Source organism: Littorina saxatilis, linkage group LG12 (genome assembly GCF_037325665.1).
Source record: "Littorina saxatilis isolate snail1 linkage group LG12, US_GU_Lsax_2.0, whole genome shotgun sequence".
Lineage (NCBI taxonomy): Eukaryota > Metazoa > Mollusca > Gastropoda > Littorinimorpha > Littorinidae > Littorina > Littorina saxatilis.
The window spans coordinates 69,666,419-69,685,842 of record NC_090256.1 but is presented as its reverse complement, the minus strand read 5'-3'; the positions used below and the strand labels follow the sequence as shown (position 1 = coordinate 69,685,842).

Genomic DNA, 19,424 nt, shown 5'->3' with positions numbered 1-19,424 from the left:
TCATCTCTAGTTGTTTTTGCTACAAAACTGTGAGTACCGGATTTTTTGAGTATCTAACCTTTATGTTCATGATTGTGTGTATTTGTGTGTATGCTGTCATAACTGATTAATACAGTGGAGGGAACTTACATTTGGAGTTGTGTTTGATTCCTGTATGACAGCGTATTAGCTCATTTACATTCATTCACAAGTGGCAGGTGGTCGTTTTGGACAGGGAGTCTCAAGTGGCAGGTGGTCGTTATGGACAGGGAGTCTCAAGTGGCAGGTGGTCGTTATGGACAGGGAGTCTCAAGTGGCAGGTGGTCGTTATGGACAGGGGGTCTCAAGTGGCAGGTGGTCGTTATGAACAGGGGGTCTCTAGGACAGGTTCGAGTGTAGTCAGGGTCTTGGGTCACACGAAGCAAGTGCCGCGAGTTAGCGACACACACACACACACACACACACACACACACACACACACGTCCACTGAAGGATGTCCGACTTGTGAACATCAAAGGCCTTCGACAGTAAAGAGACCTCTTTCTCAGTTCGTCTCTCTCTCTCTCTCTCTCTCTCTCTCTCTCTCTCTCTCTCTCTCTCTCTCTCTCTCTCTCTCTCTCTCTCTCTCTCTCTCTCTCTCTTTCACTCCTCTCTCCGCCACCCCCCTCTCTCTCTCTCTCTCTCTCTCTCTCTCTCTCTCTCTCTCTCTCTCTCTCTCTCTCTCTCTCTCTCTCTCCAACCACGTATCTGGTTAAATTGTAGACCAAAACTAAATCCTTAATAATCGTTGAAGTTGCACAACTGCAGCAATTGGAGAGGCGATCGGAGCAGTGACGGAGCTATGCGGTGTTAGGCGGGAACGATCAGCCTTCCTCGAAGTTCAGTTTGGGTAAACGAAGCAATAGCAAGCCTTACATTTATAGTGATGACATCGCACATGATGCATGCAACTGATGATGTTTTGCGGTGAGACTGTAGCACATGACCCTCTAAGACCAATACATAGTTTCAGATCATCAGATTAAATAATTATGCAAATACATTTACGAATGGATTGACAATCAAAAAACAGCGGCATGTTATTGTTGTTGTTGTTGTTGTTGTTGCTGCTGTTGTTGTTGTTGTTGTTGTTTCTTCTGCTTCTGCTTCTGTTGGTGTTGTTGTTGTTGGTGTTGTTGTTGTTGGTGTTGTTGTTGGTGTTGTTGTTGTTGTTGCTGCTGCTGCTGCAGTACCTGTTGTTGTTGTTGTTGTTTTGTTGTTGTTGTTGTTGTTGTTTCTGCTGCTTCTGTTGTTGTTGTTGTTTTTCTTCTTTTTCTCTCTTCTTTTTACCATGAAACTGTTGGAGGTTAATCGTTTCTATAGAAGTCGGTGTTAACAAACACACGATGCAGGTAGAGGCAATGACAATCACACAGACACACGCGTCCAAACCGGAAGCCGGACACTCGAGCATCAAAGACAGTCACCATCTGATTGCCAAGAGACACGTGACCTGTGACCTCTATGACCGTCTTCCTGTCGTACGCGCGTCATCGCTGTCTGGTGTGTGTGAACCAGGCTTTATCAAACACGCCAGTGTCGGGGCGACTCGGGCTCTAACTGCACTTTGTCGGCTGATAAGCGAAGTGGACTTGTGTGAGCGCGATCAGTGTCACTTACTTCATGCAGTCGCTAAGGACACTTAGCGACCACTTAATTTTTTTTTTGTGTGAAACGAAATCATTAAATAGACAGTCTACTTTTTTTCACGCAAGTCGTGAAGATGGAAAACTAATTGTATTTCTTTTTCTTGGAATAAAAACTGTAAAGAAGAAAAACATTTCAGGGAAAGGGGGCAGAACGTTAATGCGTTAGAAAGTAAACCGGCTTCATGTAGCGCCAAGTTCAAGGCTGTGTGTATGTGTGTGTGTGTGTGTGTGTGTGTGTGTGTGTGTGTGTGTGTGTGTGTGTGTGTGTGTGTGTGTGTGTGTGAGTTAAAAATTCACTCAGAACAAATACATAACATTCCACCCTACATAAAAAGCAGCCAGGCTGTATATTTCTCTATTCGTCCAAGTTGACGTCTTATTTCACGCGCGAAAACCTGGACAGATGTCAGTTTGATGGCGTGAAAGACGATCTTCTGGAAGGCGTGTACCTTTAACATATGAGCACTTGGTGTGAGAGAGTGAATGCTCATAGAAGGACCAAAAGGGATAGTCAGCTTAGAGTAATTATCGTCAGCATCGGCATCATCATTGTCATATTCAGCACAGTGCATACTATCATGCCCACAGCAGTACCAAACCAACCACAATGGCGGCAGTCTACTGGCAGGACACAAGACGCTCTGTGATTGGCCGGAAAGACAGCCTCGTGGCCCGCACGCGACACCGGAGCCGAAAGCGAGGCTCTCTCACATCAAGTCTGCATCTGAAGACAGAACGCGACACTACTTCATATGATGACATAGGAGCAGTTGGTATGCTTGGACTAATTGCCGTCTGCAAATAGCGCTGTGAAACTTTGACAGAGTCTTCCAAACCTGGAACTCTCTGACTATCATTGTCTCGGATTCCAGACGGGGCTGTGTACTTGGTGACAGTCTGCACGAGGGGGCTTCATACAGTCGCTATCCTCTGGAATAAACTGATTGTGAATGTGTTAGGTAAAGACGGTACCTTTGCTGACAAGAGGGGACTTCGTGAAGTCTTTATTCTTTGGAATACACATAGTATACTTGTCTTGGACTAAGACGGTGCATTTGCTGAAAGCCTTCACAAGAGGGGACTTCCTGCATTGTGTTAGTTACCCTCTGTCTGCTTTGAGAAATATCGGCGTCAAATCCAAATAATAGTCAACAACTTTCGTGTTTTTTAATGTGCGTAAAATCAGGCGACGTCAAAACAAAACTATTTTACAAACATCGGAAAGTAAAATCAAATTAATATATAAACGCGTGCAGCTGTAAAGTTCCCAGAGATTATCTTCATGCGAATTGGGGACTACAGATAACGATTGTATGTGTGTCTAGATTGTATTTTCTGACAACGCAATCCAGCAAGAACAACACACGAACAGAATTATAATATATCTCTCCAAAGGACGAAACAGTCGCGGACTGTCATTGTGGACTGTCATTGTACGCGTCGTTTGTTCCATTGGCTTGACCTGTGTTGCCTTTGACTTGCTGACCACTGGCCGAAGAGCCACGCTGGACAATAGACAGTGAGGTCAGCGGAGAGCAGGACTGAGTGCTTTCAGTCAGTGCTGGACAGTCCAGCCGGGAGGACAACAATCCCCCCTCTGTCACATCGCTCTGGAAGTAGGTCACTACATCTCACTGGACACACTATTCAACATGTCGAGCATCTGATGGCCTCACACGCAGATATAAGTCGACTTTTTTGTTGATAGTAGTGCGGAATCTTGGACGCATTTTCGACATGGTGTGTAATCTAGGACACATTCTTGAAATGTGCATATGCCAGTGACTAATTGGCATATATACTCCGGAGAGGTGCGTATAAAACTGGCACAAGACTACGTTGGTGTAGCCGTGTGCTTTGACCAACACTGACTCGACGTCATATCATTTTGACCAGAGGGCTAACTGGACTTGGATATGACTTGAACAACTGAATGAGATTACATAACTATATTCTTATTTGTTTATTCTTACATTCTCATTGTGTTCAAAATTTGAAGCTCCCTATTTTAAGCGTTTCTCTGCAAATAATGTTAAGACTCGCAAAGTATATTCCATTATATGTTTGTATCTACTTCCTGTGAGCATCTTGCACTCAGTCATCTATTGGTGGAACACTTGTGCTGTGATCGTTATCAAAGTCTTTGAAACACGAGTGATTCGACAGCAACTTCACCGTCAACTGTTTATCTCGCTGAATATATGAGTGCATAATTATTCTAGCAAAGCACCAGAGATTTCATAACAGGATGTGAACTCTGCGTTAAAAGCAGATACGCGTACAACGCATGAAACCAAAACACTACGGACAGCGCTTGGACTTTTCTGCACTTCAAAGACAACACTTGGAGCTAAACACGACACCGTTACGCGACAACGACATCCTTTCTGAGACGTGAGATACGTAATAGTCGATAGGTGCGGATGTTGTTGCGGTGAATGGGTTTTCCAAAAACAGTAACCTGAGTGGAATTGCCGGGACGGCCAAGTACTGCGAGTGAGAGTTAATGAGTTCACACAGTAACGAGCTGATGCAAGTAGGACGTTGCAGCCGGATGACACTTCTGTTTGACTGTGTGTGTGTTAGAGATACCGTTCACCTTATACAGGCACCTTGTCGTAGATTTCTTGATTTGGAGCTGGTTTGTTAACTATCACGTTAAATGTAGGCTTAGGAGTGTTATTACCAGATGAGGGAGGACGGTCACGAACTTTAATTAATTGCTTAGTTAATGAGCAGCGGGACATAACTCACAGTTATCTTAACAGTCAACCAGTGGTAATTATTTATGTATGCGTCTTTTTGAGCGTGTCATTTGTCAAGCGCAAAAGATTTTCACGAACGTTACAGCAATAGCCATTAGGGGACAATAGAAAATCAAGAGATACACGAGTGACAGCATTTTAAAATCTGTGAGGTTAAAAAACACTCACAAGGATTTATGAGTCAACACTGACCAGTAAACATTACTTACGCACGTGAAAGATGGGGTCAGCCAGCCTGGTCAACCAGTCGTACCTGTACTGTGTGGACACGGACCTGGGCTGGGGCAACAGAAGCTACTTCACCTTCTTCTCGCAGTTTAACCGCGGGGCCACCTCCTCCCTCCTGGCCGCCGTGGAGTCCGGGGTTCTAGTCCTCTTCTTCCTCCTGTCAAGCGTGTCCAACGGGGTCATCTTCTACACGCTGTCCAGCAACCGGCGTCTGCGGACCGTGACCAACTACCTGGTGTGCAACCTGACTCTGGCTGACGTGTGCTTCACGCTCTGCTGCCCCCTGGTCGCCGTCACGCGCGTCACGGCCAGCTGGACTCTGGGCAGCTTCGCCTGCAAGACCATCGTCTACCTCAGGTAACTGTCGTATTCTTGACCATCCTCTATCTCAGGTAACTGTCGTATTCTTGACCATTGTCTACCTCAGGTAACTGTCGTATTCTTGACCATCCTCTACCTCAGGTAACTGTCGTATTCTTGACTATTGTCTACCTCAGGTAACTGTCGTATTCTTGACCATCGTCTACCTCAGGTAAAATGTACCTTTAATTTAATGTCGTAGTCTTCATCTAAAAAAATAAAAATTAAATGGTTTAAATGGTTTCCCCTAACTCTCGAACTTTGAGCTTTACGTTTGTTCATTTGATGTCGAAAGTGTAATTTCTCAAGATAAAAACGGTAAATATTGGAGTAAACTTACAAAGGAGTTGTTCTTCAGTACTGGTGACAGAAAGGGGGAAAAGTGGTTAAAATTCAAATCTCTAGTTTTGATTTTGAAATATAGCTTTTCATAAAGCAGATATACTGTAGGATCTCATATTTTGATTGTGTAAAGGATTCTCCTTTGAATTTCATCAAGCTTCTTTGATAGCGGGATCATACGAAAGGCAAGATGCAGGCACACGAGTTTCAGCTGTAAGCCTTTTCTGTAAGAATGAACCCTGTTCAATCCCATTGTGCAGACAGATATTCTTCATACAACTACCTGTTACTTCAAGCAATGGCAAATGATTATTGTGTAGAGTGGAACAGGTGCGCGATGATAAGGTATCGAACAAGACGGCAGTCAACAAATCAACGCTTCATGTTTTGTTATTGTGTTTTTGGCTCACGTAAGTGTAGCCTATGCGATGCTAACTTTTTTCTGTCTGTGCGTGCGTGCGTATGTATGTATGTATGTATGTATGTATGTCTGTGGTAGAAACTTTAACATTTGACTGAACACCGAAATACTAATTTTACTTGGTTATTATTCAAGCAACAGCTTCAAAGTATTGAAGCAATGATCAACATTTCGTCGGCACGTATGTAGTTCAAGTGTGTATCCAAAGCAAACGGGTGGTGGGGGGTTTTGGGGGGGTAAAAACAGCTGACTGGTTTGTGTCGTGTGTGGTATGTAGACCAGGTCAGGGGTCAAGGTTAGGTCAGATCGCGTGAAGGATTGTGGTATTGATACAGTTATCACCGAGCTGCAGTTCGCCGATTCGGAGAAGACGACTCATGATTTCACATTGTTCGGTTTCGTAGCTCCAGAAAAATAGATAAAGAAGATACCAAAGGAGATTTCCTACAGGTTAATCTGCACAGCGTGTTTCCAGTGTCTGCGCGAGGAAGCGCTGTCGAAAGCGCAGTGTCGATCTGGCCATCTGGCAGTCGTGTCCCCCGTAAGTAGGCTACAGACAGACAGATCTAGATCTAGTGTCTCGCACTCTTGCACCGTATCACTTATGCTTACTGTGTGTGTGTATGTGTGACGGAGTGATTGAGTTTGTGTTACTGTTTGTCGATTTCTTACGTGAGCCGTGAAGGCTTCGCCTCTTGTGTTATTGTGTTTTTTGTTGTTATCATCTCTACAACCTATATCGCTATCCGGGACCAACGCAAAATTGTTCCCTTAATGTTGTTGAATGCTACTGGGAGTGTGTTCCATCAGGTTAGTATTGCTGTTTATCCCATGACCTGCCTCTTTGTCTCTGTTAGCTGAGAAGGTGATTATTCTGAATAATCCATCACAACCATATGGATAACCCATCACAACCGAGTTTCGATCTCAACTGTCATTGGTCATTGTCTTTGATTTCAGAGTACAATTGAATAATTTATAGAGGTCATCTGCATATTCAGAGTTTACAGATGGACTACTTTTTTCAACATACGACTGAAATAGTTTGTGGTGTCAAAGTCAATATCACGTATAGGTACAGGCCTACATGTGTCAATATTGAGAAAATAAAGAATACTTCATACGATACGCACATTCTGCATGGATTTAAAGAGCGGAGTCGAGATATTTCGCTGGCTGAAGCGACTGCATGGTCAAAGGCATGTTAAACGAGTATCGCGAGTGGGATCAAGGGACGATACTCTTTTTTACACAGACAGCCATCTACACAGAACCGTGAGAGAGAGAGCAATCAAAACACAACCCAGTCACCTGGTAGTTCGAAAACTACTGACATCGATTGTCGAAGGCATGCCTGCGGTGCATAACTCTGGAAAAGTTGTCGTAGCAGGGAACGCGTTGATATCCATTCCAACGCCAAAAAAATGATCAGAAGAGTCACCATGAAGTCAAATCAAACGTTAGGTTTTCTCATTTGGTTATTTGCTTTGACTTTCAGTGTATTGCTTCGATTGATAGCTGAATCTGCTTGCAACCGTGCTGTTCGAGACTGTTTGAACTGTACTAGACGGGCTTGTGTGAATCCGAGTCGAGTCAACTGCGGGATTCAGCGACAAATGAGGGAGTGGCATCAAAATGAAAAGAAGAAGACGAAAAGAAGTTGGAGATACAGTTAAGATATATGGGGAAGAGAAGAGGATGTGAGGTGTTAGATGTATCCAACCTTAGGTGTTCAAACTCAAGACCGGGACAAAGTAGAAAGCGATGTACCGCGACCGACTCTCAGTGCCGACATACAACTTCCAAGCTTTATTGCTTAACGTCTACAACAGGCGAAGTATTGAAGCTTTGGCTCACCTAAACCCGACGACTGAATAGGTAAGTGATCCACGTGTGAAAACCGAAACAGAACAGCGCGATGACAGCCAACATTTCTATCCCCGACTGACAAACAGTAACACTGCATGCGAACTGACTTGGGTCAACGATCAAACCAGCAGGGCCCGAACTGAATTTGTTGCGCTGCCATTATCGTGCGCAATTCTGGTAAAAATATAAACCCGGTATGCCGAATTGAGTATAACGAAAGCCGATGTCAAATACACACAGGGATATTTTAAAATGACTTTCAAAATGTAAAAGCAGATAGCAGACCTTTTTATAAGCAATATGAATGACTGAATGTCCACATACAAGTCGAATGACGCCGTCCATTATGCTGACAAATGGGAACTAGCTTTGCGCATGAATTCATTGACATGAATTTCGACTGCGGGGGCATTTGGCAAGCTGAAAACAGGCACGGGCAGGATTTAGTGGAAAAAGTAAGTGTTTTTAATGAAAACGTCGGAGTAATGGGATTAATAGCTTACACACCTCGTCCTGAATATCTTGCATGTTTTCCCTCCAAAGGCTCGGTAATACCTGAAAATCGACCCTAGGCTCGGTAATACCTGAAAATCGACCCTCGGGAAAATATGCAAGATAATCAGAACTCGGAGTGTGTAACCTATATGTCATCGTTCCGTAAACCTCCTGTGTGGCGGAGTGGGGCTTTAAGTTCGCTTGATTGTTTACAGACAGGCTTACACTGCCAGACTATAAAGAGGAATGTTTACAGACAGGCTTACACTGCCAGACTATAAAGAGGACAACTCTTGATTGTTTACAGACAGGCTTACACTGCCAGACTATAAAGAGGACAACTCTTGATTGTTTACAGACAGGCTTACACTGCCAGACTATAAAGAGGACAACTCTTGATTGTTTACAGACAGGCTTACACTGCCAGACTATAAAGAGGACAACGCTTGATTGTTTACAGACAGGCTTACACTGCCAGACTATAAAGAGGACAACTCTTGATTGTTTACAGACAGGCTTACACTGCCAGACTATAAAGAGGAATGTTTACAGACAGGCTTACACTGCCAGACTATAAAGAGGACAACTCTTGATTGTTTACAGACAGGCTTACACTGCCAGACTATAGAGAGGACAACGCTTGATTGTTTACAGACAGGCTTACACTGCCAGACTATAAAGAGGACAACTCTTGATTGTTTACAGACAGGCTTACACTGCCAGACTATAAAGAGGACAACGCTTGATTGTTTACAGACAGGCTTACACTGCCAGACTATAAAGAGGACAACTCTTGATTGTTTACAGACAGGCTTACACTGCCAGACTATAAAGAGGACAACTCTTGATTGTTTACAGACAGGCTTACACTGCCAGACTATAAAGAGGACAACTCTTGATTGTTTACAGACAGGCTTACACTGCCAGACTATAAAGAGGATTGTTTACAGACAGGCTTACACTGCCAGACTATAAAGAGGACAACGCTTGATTGTTTACAGACAGGCTTACACTGCCAGACTATAAAGAGGACAACTCTTGATTGTTTACAGACAGGCTTACACTGCCAGACTATAAAGAGGACAACTCTTGATTGTTTACAGACAGGCTTACACTGCCAGACTATAAAGAGGACAACTCTTGATTGTTTACAGACAGGCTTACACTGCCAGACTATAAAGAGGACAACGCTTGATTGTTTACAGACAGGCTTACACTGCCAGACTATAAAGAGGACAACTCTTGATTGTTTACAGACAGGCTTACACTGCCAGACTATAAAGAGGACAACTCTTGATTGTTTACAGACAGGCTTACACTGCCAGACTATAAAGAGGACAACGCTTGATTGTTTACAGACAGGCTTACACTGCCAGACTATAGAGAGGACAACGCTTGATTGTTTACAGACAGGCTTACACTGCCAGACTATAAAGAGGACAACGCTTGATTGTTTACAGACAGGCTTACACTGCCAGACTATAAAGAGGACAACTCTTGATTGTTTACAGACAGGCTTACACTGCCAGACTATAAAGAGGACAACTCTTGATTGTTTACAGACAGGCTTACACTGCCAGACTATAAAGAGGACAACTCTTGCTTATTGCAGCTTCGTGTGTGGCTTCGTGACGATCTGGACACTGATGCTGATCAGCATAGACCGCTACACGTGCATCGTGCGTAACACCAAGCGACGCATCTCTCCCTCTCTCGCCTTGATCCTCATCGCCCTGGTGTGGGTCGTCACCCTCGCCGCCTTCACCCCGCTACTCCTCTACTTTGTCGTCAAGGTGAGTGTCGTTTTAGTACCCGTGTGATGTAGAATTATCGTGCATAGCACGTGTACAGACTAACCATACCAACATTGGCCTTGGCCTTTGGTCCAAATCGCCCTCGTGTGGGTCATCACATTCGCCGCTCTCACGCCGCTACTCGTCTACTTTGTGGTCAAGGTGAGCGTCGTGTTAGTGCCGTCTGTGTAGAATGCTGGTGTTAGACACGTGCATAGCGGTAAGAGACGCATCAGTCTGGCACTCGCCTTAATTTGAATCGCCCTTGTATGGCTTTTTGCATTGACTGCGTGCACCACTCGCCTTGATTTGAATCGCCCTCGTATGGCTCATTGCATTGACTGCATGCACCACTCGCCTTGATTTGAATCGCCCTTGTATGGCTCATTGCATTGACTGCATGCACCACTCGCCTTGATTTCAATCGCCCTTGTATGGCTCATTGCATTGACTGCATACACCACTCGCCTTGATTTGAATCGCCCTTGTATGGCTCATTGCATTGACTGCATGCACCACTCGCCTTGATTTGAATCGCCCTTGTATGGCTCATTGCATTGACTGCATGCACCACTCGCCTTGATTTGAATCGCCCTTGTATGGCTCATTGTATTGACTGCATGCACCACTCGCCTTGATTTGAATCGCCCTTGTATGGCCCACTGCATTGATTGCATGCACCACTCGCCTTGATTTGAATCGCCCTCGAATGGCTCAATGCTTGCATGCACCACTCGCCTTGATTTGAATCGCCCTTGTATGGTTCATTGCATTGACTGCAAGCACCACTCGCCTTGATTTGAATCGCCCTTGTATGGCTAATTACATTGACTGCTTATCTACCATGCGGTCAAGGTAAGCGTCCTATCAGTAGCCGTTCGAGGCACAAGTAGTGTGCATCTGGTAGAGCCGAAAGGGACGCTTCTGTCTATCTCTCTCTCTGTCTCTCTCTGTCTGTCTGTCTGTCTGTCTGTCTGTGTGTCTGTCTGTCTCTCTCTCTCTCTCTCTCTCTCTCTCTCTCTCTCTCTCTCTCTCTCTCCCACACACACACTCTCTCATCTGGATGATTCACAGTCAAATCATCGTAAACATGAAATCATGTAAACCACAAGCACATCATCTCACAAGCCCCCAACCACCGTTACCTTCAGTCGACGCGGGGTGAAACAGTACATATGCGCTGCCCTTTGACCTTTTCTACAAACAGACGGGGGTATCCCGGACTAAACATATAATACGGGGTTGTGAGACAGCTGTTCAAGGGCACTTGATCTTTGACTGAATTTACCATAGACCGCCAATTTTGTTTCAATCCCCTGTGTATATCTGTGACCAGGACTGCCCCCACGGTTCGGAGGTGGTGTCGATCTGCACGCTGGGCTGGCCGCGCACCCCGGGTGTCAGTGTACCCGTCCTCTTCACCGTCATCGTGTGTGGGGTGGGCTTTCTGCTCCCGGCAACCACCCTGCTCGTCTGCCACGTTTGCATCTTCGTCAAGGTCCACAAGGTATGTTGTGTTGGTCGTGGGATACGTTTTCATTAGGACTGCGCGAGTGTAGGTCTAGACACTGAGAGTCGTTGCATTGGGGTGGGTGGTGGGTGGGAATGGGGGGGGGGGGGGGTGCATCTCAGTTGAACACAGAGAACGGGACATAAGGCGGACACCCTCAGTTGCTTTATAGTTGTGTTGTAAACTGTGTGAGACGAGACATTGTCATACAAGTCAAGTCAAGTCAATATTTTTTTTTTAAACCCTAGGGTTACAGACGTTCTTAGTGGGTTGTTACTCAAGGCGGTAAAATACGCGGCATGTTTTAATCTAATCGAACAGATCTTCGTTCTCCAGGATTTGTTTAGTTGCTTGTTGGTTCGTAAAACTTCTACCTAATTTTCCTCACCTGTCAACATCATACACCTGTCTTCTACCTGATTTTTCTCACCCGTTAACATCATACACATGTCCGAACAGGTGAGGGTGGCCATGGCGCAGCAACGACAGCGCTGTTTCTCCACGTCGTCCGCTCTGCTGGCCAACACCTCTGTCTGGACCACCGCCACCACCACCAACAACAACAACAGCGTCATCAACCCCGCCCACACCACCACCCTCCGCACCAACCAACCGCCAGTTCTCTCTGGATCCCTGGCCCCCGACCCCAAGCGTCAGTCCCACAGTCTGGTCGTTCCGGACTCCCCTCCGCCTCACAGTCAGCCTTTACTGCCCAGCACAGGCCTGACCACGACGACCTTCACCACGCTGGACGCCCGGAGAAGACGCAGCAGTCGCGAGCTACAGGTGGTGAAGACTCTGGTCTACCTCGTGCTGCTGTTCTTCACGCTGTGGGCGCCCATCTTCGTAGTCTTCGTGTTCATCATGCGTGACGCCTACTGGAGCGTGATGGAGGTTTCGTCCCAAGCCTTCATGGGCGCCATGTGCGTGGCCTACTCCAACGCGGTGCTCAACCCCTTGGCGTACGGCCTGAGCACGGAGCGACTCAGGGGGTACCTCCACGCGCTGCTCACCTGCTCGGGTAGACTGGCCCCCAGCCCCTCTCCCACACATTTCAGTAACGGGGCGGGGGTGGGCAGCGTGGGGGGTGGGATGAGTGGGGGTGTGCAGGTCATCAGGAGTGGTGGTGGGGGAGGGGGGAGGGTATTAGCGGCTAAGAGTTCCGGAGGTACTTCTATGTCTTGAGTTGACGTATGGGGGAGATGTTTGTCTTCGTAGTTATTTATTGACGAGCCGCAAGAGCGGCGAGTCATATGGTCTCGGCTCGGGAGCTGTCTGTGGAGGCTGCGTGCTATAATTAGCTGACCTGCTGCGCGAGCAGTCACTGCAGAGTTTTGAGATAACTTTGTAACACGTTTTATTTTATGCTCCTCAAGAATACAACTTTGGGCAACGTGCCACGTAAAACTACACGCAACAAGGATTCAGTAGGTACCAAACATGCCTTGGTCAGAAGTAGAATGTAAATGAATCTTTATAAAGAAGTAGGCTACTTCAAACGACAGCCACAGCCACGGTTGGGTTCACGGCATCAAACCGATGCGACTCTCCGTCATATCATACACGTAATCAATCACATAGATGACTAATAAACATGTAAACTACATGTATACGTCTATGGTCGGACATAAGAAAGGAGAGCTTCCCCCGGGCCTGTGCATGTGTTGTTCGTTGTGCGTGTGTAAATGTACACAACAAACTGACCACAACACTGAGACAGACCTCTTTCGCTTCAGTCTTGCAGAATTTAAAGACGAATACAGGTAGAGCGTGCATTATAGGCCTACTAACTGTTTGGTAAAAGTATCAAACGTTTCTTTTTATAAATAAGTGGCAGGCTTACAGGAATTACTTTGCTTTCAACTTTTGACTCGAACAGCAGACGATGAATACCTGCGCATGCGTACACAATCAAAGCGGATGTAGAAGACGCGACCTATGCTGGGAAAAGGACGGCGTCGTGGAGGACAGAGAAGCGGGAAATTTCACCATTCGACGTTGGACAAGCAAACAACAATCATGGTAAGATCATTACTCGCTAATCTTCACCAAGGCTGTGATATTTTCGACCCGGTGCGCGGTCGTCAATGCACGGCGATTGCACTTTCTGCTTTGCTGTTCTTTTTGGGTGTCGCCAATTTTTGCGATTCGCCGGTCTCGCACTCGCAGTCACCATTGCAAATTTCGCATAGGCATGATGTGTTCAATTTAATTCAGCCAAGTGATTTGGACAATGTTTTGTTAGAAGGATCTGCTCTGTACAGTCAACTTTCTGCTGAACTCGGTATTGACGGATATTTGGGACATGAACACTTTCCCTCATCTGTCGCCGGTCATCCAGTGCACATTGAATATGTGGTCGATGCGTTTTCAGGACACACAAATTCGACTGTAGTATTGGACAATGCTTTTTCCACAATGCCGTTGTCGGAGGGATTGCAGCAAGCTCTTGCATTGTCACATTTTGTTCTTGCAACGTTTCACGAGTCAAGTGTGGGTATCTATGGTGATCTGAATTCTCAAACTTTCTACATTTTTGACTCTCATGAAAGAAATTCTGCTGGTGCGATTACTTCAGATGGAGCAGCAGTAATGATGGTGTTTGATAGTTATGCAGATTTGCTTTCTTTTTTGACAAATCAATACAACTGTTTGTATGAATTGACCCCAGTTCATTTTTCATCAATGCATACACATACAACTGACGTTGAGCAGATGTCTTCTGAATCACCCAAAACCTTGACTGATTTGGACGGAAAAACTACTGCATTTGTGAACCTGACTGATTTGACCCCAGTTCATTTTTCGTCAATGCATACACATACAACTGACGTTGAACAGTTGTCTTCTAAATCATTCAATACCTTGACTGATTTGGACGGAAAAACAACTGATGGACAAGTTAATTTTCAGCATACTGACTGTGAATCCAATTTGCTGGTGTACAATTTTGCGAATGATCAAGCTGATCATAAAGCAACAAATAGTCATGTTGCAAATGTTTCCAATTTTGACCAACGCTTTCAATTTGTGAACAGTTGTTCAGCAAATGATCCCACAAGTTTTTTCTTGTACATTTAATGCGTACATTTTTTTCCACAATACTGTTTGTCCTTTATGACTTTGTTGTAAGAGACATTTCGAAATAACATTATTTTCTTCTTTCCCATCATTCCTTTGCTCTTAAAATAATACATAACAACTACCACAATTTTCAACAAAAACAGATTGCAACAACATTCCTATTTTAAGCTCAGCCACACGCCGACATGGAAGTTCAATGGTACTTTCAAACTTTTTCTTCTCTTCGTCGTATTTCATTTCTTTCTATTTCATAAGTCGAGTGCATATGATTTCGGCTCGTGTTCATCGTGAGATGGACTTAGTTTCTTGTTTTAATTTGATCTTGTTGATTTATTTGTTTGTGTAATTTCTGTTATTTATTCACACTTTATGTTTTTACTCAAAATTATCACCTGGTCTATTTATTTAGTAACTTATTCATTTGCTGAGCTATTGATTTTGTTTGGGAAAAAAAGTGGGGGGTGGGGGGGGGGGGTATTTAGTGATGTTGCTTATTTAGTGATGTTGCTTATTTAGTGATGTGGCTTTTTGAAAGTATATCGCCGGAAAAAAATTGTTGCCAGTATAATGTAAATATGTTGACACTCTCATAAAAACACGTGCGGGCACGTATAGATAGATATGAAAGTGTGTCGACGGTTTAGGAATGGGTAGACTTGTACATATATCGAAGTGTTTATGTATGCTTCTATGAACATTGGCATAATAACTGTTTTACACGATGCATGTTTGTGATCTCGTTGTTAAACAACATGTACATAATTAGTGTCTTTTTGAAAGTCGAATGCGTTTGCGAATGCGAATGTGTTTATACATATTGAAAAGTTCTGTGGTGGAATAAAATTTTAAAAAAGCTTTGACCGACATCTGTGTTTGTCGCAATTTGAGTATGGCGCCAACACGCTTCACTTCATTAAAATAACTGCCCTTTCCGTATACACGACGATGTTGCACGGCCACAGAGCTGCACAGACTTGCACGTGCCACACGAGCAGTGTTTGGCCGGGAGGCTACCAGACACCGCCAGTGTCACTGCATTCTCAGCACAATAAGGCCAAAAAAAATATAGGTCTGTTTACGGTAACATAGGCCAAAAAAATAGGGTCGGTAGGTCGGGATTTTTTTTTCTTTTTTTTCTCCAAAAAACCATATTTTTACGTTATTTTGCAAAAAACCCAGATTTTTTTTTCTTTTTTTTCCCCAAAAGCCAAAAAAAAGTCTAGGGTCGCGCGAAAAAAATAGGGTCGGTCGGGTTACCGTAAACAGACTTTTTTTTTTTTTGGCCTAAACGATGTTCGGAAATAACTGGCAAGTTTGTATGGGTTGTGGAAGACTGAGTTGCTTTCCCTTGTTTCCATAGAAACATTTAGGCGAGCCTACAATGCCACAGTCATGTAGCTTGCCTTCTAGGAAAAGCAAGGTAAGAGGATCTCTTCCACAACGCAATACAAAAAAATTGACAGAAGTATTTCTAAAATGTATCTATTGGGTACGTTATCTTTTTTGTATTAATTGAATTAGCAATTAAAGCGAAGAAATGAATTCAACAACAAAATCCCATGCTGCACAGCAAGCAGCCGGTCTGTCTGCTGTTGGTTTTGTTTGGTGTGTGCTTTGTTTAAAGGGTGCTCTTCAGGGGCGGATCACATCATTTTCAAGGTGGGGGGGGGGGGGGGGTCCAAATTTATTTTAGGGACAATTCGACGACGCGAAGCGTTTAGTTGAGGGCGCGAAAATGGAGCAGTCTGAACCAAGAAACTTCCCCTAATTATACGCCTTCAAAAAAGTAATTTTAAGAAGACAAATTTGGATCAAAACAAGTTAAATTGCTCGATCTGGTGCACTTGAGCCAGCAAATTACCAAACTACCTTCCAAAACCGTAATTTAGAATAAAAAAAGGCCGACTCCCAGGAGGGACCGGGGGCATGCCCCCTTCCCCCCCCCCCCCCGGAAAATGTTAAAAATCAAGGAAAATGGAGCAATCTGGTGCAATCTTAGCCATCAGTTTTTCTTTATTTTTAATTTTTTTAATAAAATATGTCCTTCTCTATTTTTAATTTCTTTTTAGGCTAAGGGGGGGGGGGTGGCGTTCCGGAAACCCCAGAAACCCCCCCCCCCCCCCCCCCCCCCTGGATCCGCCCCTGCTGTTAGTCCCTGTAACATCCCGAGCAGAACTGTGGCGATGTAACTTGTCACGACAAGGGGTGCACTTTTCACTGCTCGCGTTGAAGGTCGTCAGTGTTTTGTTCACTCCGCAAGCTGACACTCTCTGGGGAGAAACACGAATCAGTTTGGTTTTGGTTTTTATCAAGGTGATGCCGCACTTTGACGTGTGTGAGCGTGTATGTGTATTTGTGTGTGTGTATTTGTGTGTGTGTGTGTGTGTGTGTGTGTGTGTGTGTGGCGCGCGCGCGTGTGTCAGTGTGTGGTGTGTGTGTGTGTGTGGTGTGTGTGTGTTCGTGTGTGTGGCGCGCGCGCGAGCGCGTGTGTGTGTGTGTGTGTGTTTGAGACGCAAGAGAGAGTTGAGTGTGTATGTGTGCACAGACTCAATAAATCGTGTTGACTAGTACTTGTAAGACATTTACTGAGCAATATTAGAGAGGTTGCACGCCCATAAATCAGACACCATCTGTGCTTCTACTCAAGAGTTACGTTTAAACAGGAATTTTGTTATCGTCATCAAAGCGATCGATTTTCCTACTAAACACACACAAACACACATGCGCACTGCAAGCACACACCTATTCACACATATTAAATAGCACAAACACGCACGCCATTCACACTCGAACGAACACACACACACACAACACACACACCCACACACACACACACGGATAAAAGCTTGGAAAAGAAAATCGAGCACACATACATATTCAAGCCTACCATAATAAGCCCACACCAATGCAAACATTCCCCACAAACCACAGTACGCGCTGTGGTTATAACAACACTGAAGAGAAGCAACTGGGGAAAGTTTTTAAAATAAAAAGGGATCAAATCAATCCAGTTAACCATTGTGAACAGCGGTATGATTGTATTTTTTATTTCAACTATTTTGTCAACTTCAGGACCTTGTACGGTCACATACATATATTTTGAACTAAAACCAGTATGAAATTAACGATCATTTTATATACAATTCAACAACTTCTAAACTGCTAATCTGTACAATCTACACGTACTATGTACATGAACAGAAATACGTATCACTGTACTAACTACTTAATGCCAATACACTGCGGAGGGTGGAAGGTTTTTGCTGTACAACTGGGCATACAGAAGAACATTTTGATACAACACAAAATGCGCTCGCAATTAAGACTCATGCTTTTAAATAGAAAAAAAAGCTATATGATAAGCAGTATTACTGAATTAACAACAAAGCAAGTTCGTAAGATTAAATGTGCATAACGTGTCAACAAACAAGATGGAACATGTTCACCATCAAACGCCAGGCCAGGCAGCGTGCACAGGGCGTGAAGAAAGCAGAGTAATCATCTTACCTTTCAATTGTTACACCCCCGGTATGGGGGTGTGTATAGGTTTCGCTCGATGTGTTTGTTTGCTTGTTTGTTTGTGTTCGCATATAGATCTCAAGAATGAATGGACCGATCGTCACCAAACTTGGTGAACAGGTTCTATACATTCCTGAGACGGTCCTTACACAAATTGGGACCAGTCAAACACACGGTTAGGGAGTTATTGGTGGATTAAGATTCTACAAGGACTTATAGAGGCACATATTAATGGTCAAAGGGAAATAACCACACTTGTTAGCAGTACCTGCTCAGTTGGTGGCAGTGAGAATGCTAAGGACGGGGGTGTTTTTCCTACCTCGGAGGAATTTCTTGTTGTTATAGTTATGGGGCAATATTGTTTAAGAGAACAGCTACGTTATCATCTTACCTTTCAATTGTTGTTATAGTTATGGGGCAATGTTGTTTAAGAGAACAGCTACGTTATCATCTTACCTTTCAATTGTTGTTATAGTTATGGGGCAATGTTGTTTAAGAGAACAGCTACGTTATCATCTTACCTTTCAATTGTTGTTATAGTTATGGGGCAATGTTGTTTAAGAGAACAGCTACGTTATCATCTTACCTTTCAATTGTTGTTATAGTTATGGGGCAATGTTGTTTAAGAGAACAGCTACGTTATCATCTTACCTTTCAATTGTTGTTATAGTTATGGGGCAATGTTGTTTAAGAGAACAGCTACGTTATCATCTTACCTTTCAATTGTTGTTATAGTTATGGGGCAATGTTGTTTAAGAGAACAGCTACGTTATCATCTTACCTTTCAATTGTTGTTATAGTTATGGGGCAATGTTGTTTAAGAGAACAGCTACGTTATCATCTTACCTTTCAATTGTTGTTATAGTTATGGGGCAATGTTGTTTAAGAGAACAGCTACGTTATCATCTTACCTTTCAATTGTTGTTATAGTTATGGGGCAATGTTGTTTAAGGAAAACAGCTAAGTAACCAGCTTACCTTTCTGTTGTTGTTATAGTTATGGGGCAATGCTGTTTAAGAGGACAGCTAAGCACTCAAGTTACCGTTGATTTGTTAAAAATCAATGTGGCAACTTGCTGTCGAAGAAAACAGCACAGGCAAAAGATGTGTCTGTATAATATTGTGATCAATCAGTGATGGTTAATTAGGACGGTAAATTGAACTTCAAAATCTGAACTCGAATACACGCGGGGGACCCTGATTGAACGGGAGGGGGGGGGGGGGAGGGGGGAGGGGGGGCTACTCCTTGCAGTCAGTCAGTCAGTCAGTCGAGCAGACATGAACTACATTTATACGCGCATACAACTGAACTTTGAGCTGGGGTGTCGTAGTTTTATATAAATCATGTCCATATTTAAATCTAAGCACATTA

General features: G+C 44.1%; 1 protein-coding gene across 1 annotated transcript; it reads left to right on the top strand.

Moving 5' to 3' along the window:
• Positions 1 to 3,094: 3,094 nt before the first annotated feature.
• On the top strand, positions 3,095 to 12,635 carry LOC138983182 (free fatty acid receptor 4-like). The gene is made up of 4 exons (XM_070356593.1): positions 3,095 to 5,017; positions 9,760 to 9,940; positions 11,277 to 11,447; positions 11,910 to 12,635. Exons 1-4 carry the CDS (start codon positions 4,653 to 4,655, stop codon positions 12,633 to 12,635), a joined length of 1,443 nt encoding a protein of 480 aa, XP_070212694.1. The 5' UTR covers positions 3,095 to 4,652.
• The last annotated feature ends 6,789 nt before the right edge of the window (positions 12,636 to 19,424 follow it).

What these genes read in the sequence shown, in the direction of transcription:
- LOC138983182 (XM_070356593.1), top strand. Translation starts at nt 4,653, where the DNA reads ATGGGGTCAGCCAGCCTGGTCAACCAGTCGTACCTGTACTGTGTGGAC. An exon ending in AAGACCATCGTCTACCTCAG is followed by an intron (nt 5,018 to 9,759) that starts GTAACTGTCGTA and finishes TGCTTATTGCAG; the next exon opens with CTTCGTGTGTGGCTTCGTGA. An exon ending in TCTTCGTCAAGGTCCACAAG is followed by an intron (nt 11,448 to 11,909) that starts GTATGTTGTGTT and finishes ATGTCCGAACAG; the next exon opens with GTGAGGGTGGCCATGGCGCA.